The 9,462-nt window shown below is 51.4% G+C and overlaps 1 protein-coding gene across 2 annotated transcripts in view; it reads left to right on the top strand.

Moving 5' to 3' along the window:
- Abcc8 (ATP binding cassette subfamily C member 8) overlaps positions 1-9,462 on the top strand; it is a 69,493-nt gene that overhangs the window by 12,020 nt on the left and 48,011 nt on the right. For both annotated transcript variants that reach the window (XM_055613452.1, XM_055613453.1), the window contains exons 5-6: positions 848-1,090; positions 1,853-2,041. In XM_055613452.1, coding sequence (XP_055469427.1) covers positions 848-1,090; positions 1,853-2,041 — 432 coding nt within the window. The remainder of the gene's footprint in view (positions 1-847; positions 1,091-1,852; positions 2,042-9,462) is intronic.

Below are 9,462 nucleotides of genomic sequence, written 5' to 3' on the forward strand. Positions count from 1 at the left end.
ATTTGTTGCTTTTATTGTTGCTCCAAGAGAGTAGCTGATAAAAGCAGCTTAGGGAAGGGAGGCTTTTCTCTGGCTTACCGTTTAAGGGTGGAGTCACAGTGGCCGGAAAGGCATGGGAGAGAGAGGGAGGGGAGGGAGAGAGAGAGAGAGAGAGAGAGAGAGAGAGGTGCTAACGCTAGTGCCCAGCTCAGTCTCTCCTCGCCCTCTTTTAAAGAGTGTCTTAAATTTATATTTCAATTATCCAGGCTTGGGGCACACACCTTCAATCCCAGCATTAGGAGGCAGTGAGTTCCGGGTCTACACAGCGATGGGGACGGGGTCTCCATGTACATGAGTGCAGGTGTCTGGGGGTGCAGAGAGCAGCACAGCCCCGAGTGTGAACCGCACGCTTGCGAGCCACACAGCTGTGCGCACAAGCAAACTGGGGCCCTCTGTAAGAGCAGTGGTGCTCTTAGCAAGCAGTCCCTTTTCCAGCCCCTGCTTTCTCCTTTGCGTTCAGCTGGGAGCCCGAGCTTGGAATGACATCACCCAGCTTCAGGGTGGATTTTCCTCCTCAGTTAACCCAGTGTGGGTGTGCCCTGCAGAGGCTTGTCTCCTGGGAGATGCTGACAGGAAGTATTAACCACCGCACAATGGTGACCCCAGTTCTTCCCTAGCTCAGCTTAAGTGCAGCCTCAGTGAACAGCCACAACGCAAGGAAACCCTTCTGGAGACGTTACAGGGCCATAGACGGACATGCCTCTTGACGGTCAAGCGCAGGCCATCACCCCTCGACCCTTGCTGGGCGGCGGGGGAGCGGTTGGACTTGCCCACCCTCCGCCCCCGCCCACACCCATGCGTCCCACAGAGGTACATCTTCTTCAAGACGCCGAGGGAAGTGAAGCCCCCGGAGGACCTGCAGGACCTGGGCGTGCGCTTTCTGCAGCCCTTCGTCAACCTGCTGTCGAAGGGGACCTACTGGTGGATGAACGCCTTCATCAAGACAGCCCACAAGAAGCCCATCGACCTGCGGGCCATCGGGAAGCTGCCCATCGCCATGAGAGCCCTCACCAACTACCAGAGACTCTGTGCAGCCTTCGATGCCCAAGCGGTCAGTGGGTCCAGACACGCTACCACCCATCACCTGACTGTCCGTGGAGTCGCGGAGGATCTCAGAGGGCAGAAGGCCAAACCCCTGAGACCTGGGAAGGGGAGCAGGCTCACCCTCCATCACACAGAAGTCTAGGGCCAAATAGTTATTGGAAGGTCATAGCTGAAAAAGCCCTTACAGTTTAGGTCAGCTTGTCCAAGTTGCTCACTGTCAAAATGGGGAAGCTGAGGCTTGGTAAGAGAATTGGCTTTACATGACTCTTCATCTTAAAGTACAGTGGCTATAAAGAAGGGGATTTCTACCCAATATGAGTACAAGGTGTTGGCCTGGTCCTTACAATATTTCTGCAAGACTAGCCAGGCTGGAGTCAGCTCTTGGCAATAAAGAAGAAGCTGAGACCCTGCAATTCCATGACCTGCCTAGCGCTCCTCCACTGTGTCTGCCTATCATTCAGGGAAACATTGAAACAGCTGGTAATGAGTGAACATGGCAGGTGCCAATCCGTCAAGATGGTGCTATGCTGGTCACGTGACCCCTGCCAGCCCTGTGACTTAATTGATGCCTCTGGCCTCAGTTTCCCCATCTGACCTGCCCTGTCATGCATCTGTTGACACCACAATATCTTAGTGAAGTTTGCCTGCCCACAGACAGCATGGCCACAGGATTTCCTGAGGCAGCAGGGTCCAGGGGGGCCCGGGGAGGAGGGCCTCTCATGGCTGAGCCCGCACCCACTCTGACCTGGCTGTGGGGTTCTCTCGGCAGCGGAAGGATACACAGAGCCTGCAGGGTGCCCGGGCCATCTGGAAGGCTCTCTGCCATGCCTTTGGGAGACGCCTGGTCCTCAGCAGCACATTCCGCATCCTGGCTGACCTCCTGGGCTTTGCTGGGCCACTCTGCATCTTTGGGATCGTGGACCACCTCGGGAAGGAGAACCATGTCTTCCAGCCCAAGGTGGGTCATCCTGGGGGCAGGGCTCGGCACCCTGTGGAAGGTCCCCCACAACCGCCTTGTGCAGGTTCGAGAGGCCGCGTGAGCCCAAGAGGTCGTGGTGCCTGGCTGTGCCCTCTGCTTCAGCTGGGATCCTGGGTCTTGGTGTGTGCAGATGCGTCTAGGATGACTGCTGGTGGGAAGCCGTGCAGGCCCCGTGGGCAGCGCACATCCCTGCACAGGCTTCCTCTACCCCAGTGTATAGATCAGGTTTTCCTCTCTTTATCCCTTCCCCTCCTCTCCTTGCCCCGCTGTCTTTCTCGGGTTTTGGAGACAGGATGACCTTGAACTCCGTCTAGTGACACCTCTTGCCGTCTGATCCTCCACACCTCCCGGATGTTCGGTGCTGGAGGTGTGCGCTGCCCTCCCTAGACTATACCAAAGCTCCCCAGCGCCAAGATTAGATGGTGCTCAGTGGCCTTTGCACCTCAGAGGGTGCTACAACTAAACTGTCTTGGACGAAAGAGTCAGAAATGTATCTATCTATACTGTCAACACAATATATATTGTATATTAAAAACCTAAAAGCAAAAGGGACCTATTAAGGGGCACAGAGGACCAATAAGAGCAGGAAGAGGAACAGATGAGGGTGATGGGATGGATATGAGCAAATTACTGTGGTGTATGTAATGTAATTATCATGGTGTATGTAATGTATGATATTACATGATGTATGATATTACAGTGAAACCCATTTTTGGTCCAATGACTTAAAAACTAATTTTAAAAAGGCTCAAAGTGGCTGGAGAGATGGGTCAGCACTTAAGAGCGCTTGTTGCTTTTGCAGAGGATCAGAGTTTGTTTCCCAGCGTGTATGTTAAGCAGCTCGCTGCCACCTGTAACTCCCGGGGCATGCATGCAAATGCGCACATGTGTGTGCGCGCACACATACATACAGGAGAGGACGAGGGAGAGAGAAGGACTGAAAGTGTTCAGCATCCTCTCCTAGGAGTGGTTTTTGTCTACTTGGGGCAACATGGCCCACATTGGGGGCTGGGGGTATTTGAGTCTCTGCAGCTGCCGCAGTGAGAAATCCCCAGTGAGAGTCAGCCTTGTAAAGTCCTGGTGACAAGGCTATTACAACGTTGCAACCACTGTTCCGATGACAGTGAGCGATAGCAATCAGGGCTCTGGTAGCTGGTGACGTTCGTCCATCCCTGAGCGCTGACTAGTGATTCCTGTCAGTCCTGGGGCGGTTTGGATAGTTTTCTCCAAGCATGACTGGTCCGCTGAGCACTGCTGAGTCAGGAAGCCCAGCCAGGCCAAGTGTGTGGGTCTGTCCTGCCCATAATGTTTATTGACCCTAATGTGTGCTGGCCCTAGGCAGGGCTGTGCGGTCATGGAGACTTATGATCAGACTTACGATCAGAAATGCCCACCAACAAGCACTGGGCACACATCAGGCTATGGGCACCATTTCCCACGTTCTTTTTTATCCCTAAGGGAACACTATGGGGTGGGGACAATGGAATATTCAGATATAATTCCCACGCCAGATAATCCATGCAGTAGATACGCTTATTTCCATTGAAGGACGAAAACCTAATGCTGAGCCATATTAAGCAACTTTCCCCAAGGTCTGTCAGCCAGTTTCTAACAGCATGAGAATTTGAACTCAGCTCTCTAGCTCTGTAGTCTGGACTCTCAAGCCATGACACTAAAATGATTATTACTATCAAAACCATCCAGTGATGGAGAAATCTAAGTAAAATATCTGTAGACTATGAAGAGGCACATAAACAGACTGTGAAGGCCAAGGGGTAGCGGCACATGCCTGTCACCCCAGCATTCAAGAAGCTGAGACAGGAGGGTGCCAGCAAGCCCGAAGCCAGCCTGGGCTGCATAGCAACATCCTGTCCCCCAGGAGAAGGGCTTTTGAATAGGACCTGGGTAGATAAATTGGATTAGCTAGGTGGAGACGTTTCCTATGTGTGAAGAGATTTTTTTGTTTTGCTTATTTAGCTTTTGATGCCTGTGGGGGGTCTTTTCTGGCTATAAATATTTTGTACATGCATGTGCGTGTGTGCCATATCATGCATGTTGGGGTCAGAGGGCAACCTACACTTCTACCATGTGTGTTTCCGTCAGGGCCCTCTCGTTGGCCTCTTTCTCCGGCTCTTTGAACCTCCCCCAAAGGAGAGAGAGAGAGAGAGAGAGAGAGATTATTTCTTTGCCTCCCACAGTGGCAACTCCAGTTTTAGTCTGGCTGTAGACAACCCCAGAATCTTCTCCACCTTCTCCATTCTGCATGTTAGGGGAAATGAGCGCACACCAGAGCCCCCATCAGCTTGGGCAGCCATCTTCTTCCTGTGTTTCCCCAAGCCCTCGAATCATGTGAGAGCAGCCCCAAGAGGTTTCATTCGCCTGAGCCTCACCTCCCTGCCCCAGCCCTAGGTGCCTGCCCAGGCTGGCTAGGATTTATTGCCTCTTTATTGGAATGCTGTTATTGCCACACAGATCCCAGGGACAGATGGCTCTGCCTCAGTGGCAGCAGGCATTATCAGATTTAATAGTTGTTTCCTGCAGCCCAAATGTAATCAGCAAATTTCCGACATAGAAACGAGAGTTGAGAGAAAACACAGTCCCTAGCCTCTGGAACATTCTCTGGCACTCCATCCCAAGGTTGCTTCCTGCAGTTTAATTCTCACTTGGACATCATTCGGTGCAGGCATTTTGTCCCTCGTCCTGCCTCCCAGCTCTAAGAGCCAGCGTTATTGGGGTTGTTAGGGATAGAGCAAGGAGGAACTTGCCAGCCCCAGGCTGCAGGACTTCAGCCTGGCAGAATGACGACTCCAGCCCATGTCCCCCTGCTTCAGTGTGCAGAGCTGGCACCCTTTGCTGACTCTGTCAACAACTGTCCTGTCCTCTCTTCCCTTCTAGACACACGATTGGCAAGGAACAGAGCTCCACTGGCACCCAGAAGGATGGGCAGTGTTGATTGTAGCCCACAGAACCTTGCTCTGAAGCTCCTGCCCCCACCGTTTCTCTCCCCAGAGAAATCTGGGCTCTACCCGGGCCCTCTTGCCCAACCCCCTCTCCAATCTGTTACCTGCCAGGGATGCCACTGATCTGGCTGGAGGGCAACGGAATTGGATTCATAAAGAATGGCTGGTATCTGAAACCTGCCAGCACCACTCTGGAATATCAGCTGAGCCAAAAAAAGAGCAACCTGGGTCATTTCCAAGGCCAAAGCTTCAGCCCTTCTAGGCTACAATGGGAAGAACTAGTCAGATGTGTTTGCAGAACAGTCTGCGAATAGGGTTGATGGTTCTGTGTGTGATCTCTCTCTCTCATTCCTCCTTCCCCTCCTCTTCTCTATTTCCCTCTCCCTCCCTCCTCACTGAGGTATTTGTGGCTCTCACTCCGGGTGGCATAATGATCATTAATGTCTTCTGTTTCTGTGGGGTTGATGTCACTGGCCTCGTGGTGCCGATGCTCACAGCCTGAAGTGGCTGCCTTCGTGTCACTGACTCCTCATCGTGTCTCCCTCTTTAGGAAGTCCTTCTTAGTTGTGTTGGACATCCTGTGCTCCCACCGAGAAAGCCTCCCTGGTGGAGGGCTGCACCTCAGGGCAGAGTGCATGCTTAGCAAGCCCAAAGCTCTGGATTCCAGCCACAGCACAGCACACAGGCATACCACACACACATGGATGCATGCATACACTCCCCCCCACACACACACAACACACACACACACACACACACACACACCCCACACACACACGTGCACACACTGGGGAAAACGATCCTTCAACGAAGAATGAAGATGTTAGATGTTACCACTCACATTTAGGAATCAGGCAGGAGGATCACGGCAAGTTCAGGTGATCTTTTCCATGCTGTACAGCATAGGCAGAATTATTTGCTGACGCGCACGACGAGTTGTGTTCAGTTGCCAGTACTCCGTGCAGAAGCTATCATAAATGCTTCTGGATGCCATCTGTACATGGCTGCACGGCTCTCTGTAATAGAAATCCTTAATCATTGTTTTACAAATGATGAAACTGAGGCTCAGAAAAGTTGGGGGACTTCTTTAGAGAAACCATGCCTGATGAGCCTCGGGTACGGCTCCCCTCAGCCCGGGCTCTTAACCTGCGTGCCAGGTGGGAGTGGTGAGTGTGTGGATGTGACGGGTAGGTGTGGATTGATGGTGACCTGAGGTACTTTTTTAGCTTTTATTCAGGCTCCTAGATAGATGGTCCACTTTTTAACCCCACTCAAACAGAAAGCGCCCAGGGACCTTCATTAGGCTCTAGAGGACAAGGAAGGAGCCTTTTGAAGGCATGTCCTGGTCAGGCAGCGTTAGGACAGTGCCAGCAGGAGTGCCGCTGTCACGTCCTGCCTCCGTAATCAGTCCACTGTGCTTTCAGTGGCCACTCCACTGCAGGCCTCCACTGCCAGGCAAGAGCACGGGGCATGGACAGCCTGTGTACTGATTCATTTAAAAGGCTGTTTAGGGCCAGAGAGATGGCTAACGAGGAAAAGTGCTTGCTGCCAAGCCCGGAAGTCTAAATTTAATCCCTGGGACACACACTGCTGAAGGAGAGAACTCCCTCCCGAAGTTGCCGTCTGACCTCACATGTATACCGTGGCACCTGTGCATGCTCGAAGTAAAAAGTTAAAATGTAACTAAAAAGTTTTAAACAATATTTATTAAGCATCAATTTGCAAATAGCTTCCTGGAGAGCTTGTGAAAACACAAGTCCTAGGGCGTAAGATGTTCCAAAGCTTTTGTCCATCTGATGTCAAGTTGTGGTTCTGGTCTCTTCTCTCCTGCACGGGCCTTTCACCCCCTCCCAGGACCCAGGATGTCCTTTTCTTGGCCAGACTCCACCAGGGCGTCCTTCCTTGGGACCCTTGCCTGGCCTGGTACTCTCTCACCCCTTTTCTTAGTTTTTGGGGCAGAGTTTCCATGCTGTACAGGCCGGACTCAGACTCCCGTGTAGCAAAGGATGAGTCTGAACTCCTGTTCCTGCTGCCTCCCCCGGATAGGCATTCTGTACTACCGAGGTGCCCACAGGCCCGGGTACTCACTCCTTCAGAGAAACTTAGCTGCCTGGGCGCCGCCCCTTTGAAGATGCCTCAAAACAGCTGCACAGATAAGCACAGCCCAGTGACATACGCAGCGGCAACATTTCTGTTTTTAATAGGGCACAGGTTGTTTCATCCACAGCAACGTGATCTTTAACCCTGGAGTGCGTGTGTCTGGGAAAAGAGGGCTGCAGGTTTTGCCTGTGGAGCTACAAATGAGGAATCTGTTGGCTTGTTTGAAAATTTACGAATATGGACGAATGCATTTGAGAGGGATCCTCTATCCGACCAGCATATGTGCTCAGCTGAGTTTCCTGCCTTTGTCTGGGCGTGTTGTGTGATGTGGCATAGCAGGTCATGGCTCTCCATCGAGGTTTGCAGGGATCTTGGCTGCATTATTTTCCTGTGAGTATCTCAGTGTCCCTGGCAGTCCCTGTGGCTGACACAGCTTCTACACCCTACCCCTGCTGGAATTCAGAAATAAGTATCTTCGTGTGCGTCTGTGTTATATAGTAGGGATGATATTGATAATGTGCTTGGCTTCAAAATAGCGGTTTCTGTTCTCCAGAGCTGGGAATCTGAGAGGGCATTGTGACATGGAGTGTGAGATGGGGCTGGTTTTCCCTGAGCCTACTTTGCCGGGACTTTTTTTTCCTTGACTCAGAGCCAGCCAAATGGGCATATTTCCATCTGCCACAAATCTGTTCATGACAATATCTGTCAGAGTATGACTCTGAGTCAGAGGGCAAGTGAGATCTAGACAGTGGGTCTGGGGTAGTGTTTTAGCAAGTTCACATGCTGTGTCTAACCAGCACACAGCCTTGGGCTAGCCACTTCACCATGATGAAACTCTGTTCCTCGCTTGGAAAGCAGGGGCCTTGCTCCCTGTGTGCCAGAAGGATGGAGCACTATTTTCTAATGTCTTATCTCAGCCCGTCCGGCTGCCTCTAGCCCGCCCCCGCCCCTGCCCCCACCCTCCGGCCTTCCACCCTAACCGTTGGTGGTTTGGCATGTGACACAGCAGCTCTGAATCTCAGCAGGACCTTCCTGAGAGCAACTCTCATTTGGCCTCCTATGCCTACTTCTTGCTGCCCCCAGTGGAGAGGCGGCTGGCCTGTGGAGCTTCAGAGAAGCAGCTGTGGGCAGGACCGGCAGTTTCATGAGCTGGGAAGGCTGGTAGACAGGTCATCTGTGACACTGTAGAGCATCGGTTCTCAACCTGTGGGCCACAGCCCCTTTGGGGTCCCATATTAGAAATCCTACATATCAGATACTGACATTATGAATTATAACTGTAGCAAAATTACAGTTATGAAGTAGCAATGAAATAACTTTATGGTTGGGGTCATCATAATGTGAGGAGCTGTATTAAAGGCTTGCAGCATTAGGAAGGATGACAATCACGGCTCTACAAAGTAAGGTCTTCCACCGTCTTGGCCCCTAAGCCAATATCCAAGAACTCTTGATTCTCCCTGAGAGAGCATTTCCCATGTCGGCCTGATCACGACCAAGGCCATGATCTGGGTTTCTTCTCATTTTGTTCCCATCACTGTCTATCCTGTAGGACCTCCCACATCCTTCCAATGTCCACTGTCCTGGCAGTGTCAGAAAGGTGAGCGTTCTGTCGTCATGGGAAGATGAGTGTGTTTGTGCTAGAGGGTGATGCCTCATCAAGTTCAAAGTTTTCCTGGGAGCTGGTGATGCTGAGTCTGGAAACAGGCGTGCGGGTGCTCTCGGAGACCTTTAGCACAAAGGCGGAATGTTTTTCCTGATTATTATCTGGGGTCTTGGTGGGGTACAGAAAGGGTGACTTAAACTTAAAAGGAGGTCCTGGGAGCCTGAGGGGGTTCTTCTTGGCTGCTGTGAGTGCTTGTTCCCATCTTCCCACAGGAACAGTCAACGCCAAGTCCCCCACCCCCACCCCACCCGGCCCAGAAATCATTGCTCGGCAGATTGTTGGTTCCGTTTCTGAGGCAGAGAACATTGTGCCATTTGCCGTAGCTGCTCTGTTTGGGCTCCTCCGTGATCTGCCCTATTTATTCTTGTTCCATTCAGAGTAAACTCCCAAGGGCATGGAGGTAGAGATGCTGAGAGTTGTGTGTGCCTGGGGCTTGAACTGAGCCTCATTCTCCCCCAAAGGGGGGAGATGTTGGAAGCAGAGACAGTGCTTTCTGAAGAACATTTTGTTGGATTTATTGGTCCAAGTGTGTGTATACAAAGTTTATTCTACACATTTGTGGGGCCAGAGATCAATGTCAGGTGTCTTCTCCAATAGCTTTCTACTTTATTTTTTAAATTTTAAAATCTTTTATTATTATTATTATTATTATTATTATTATTATTATTATTATTATT

This window comes from Psammomys obesus, unplaced genomic scaffold (assembly GCF_907164565.1).
Source record: "Psammomys obesus unplaced genomic scaffold, mPsaObe1.curated_primary_1811, whole genome shotgun sequence".
Taxonomy (NCBI): Eukaryota; Metazoa; Chordata; class Mammalia; order Rodentia; family Muridae; genus Psammomys; species Psammomys obesus.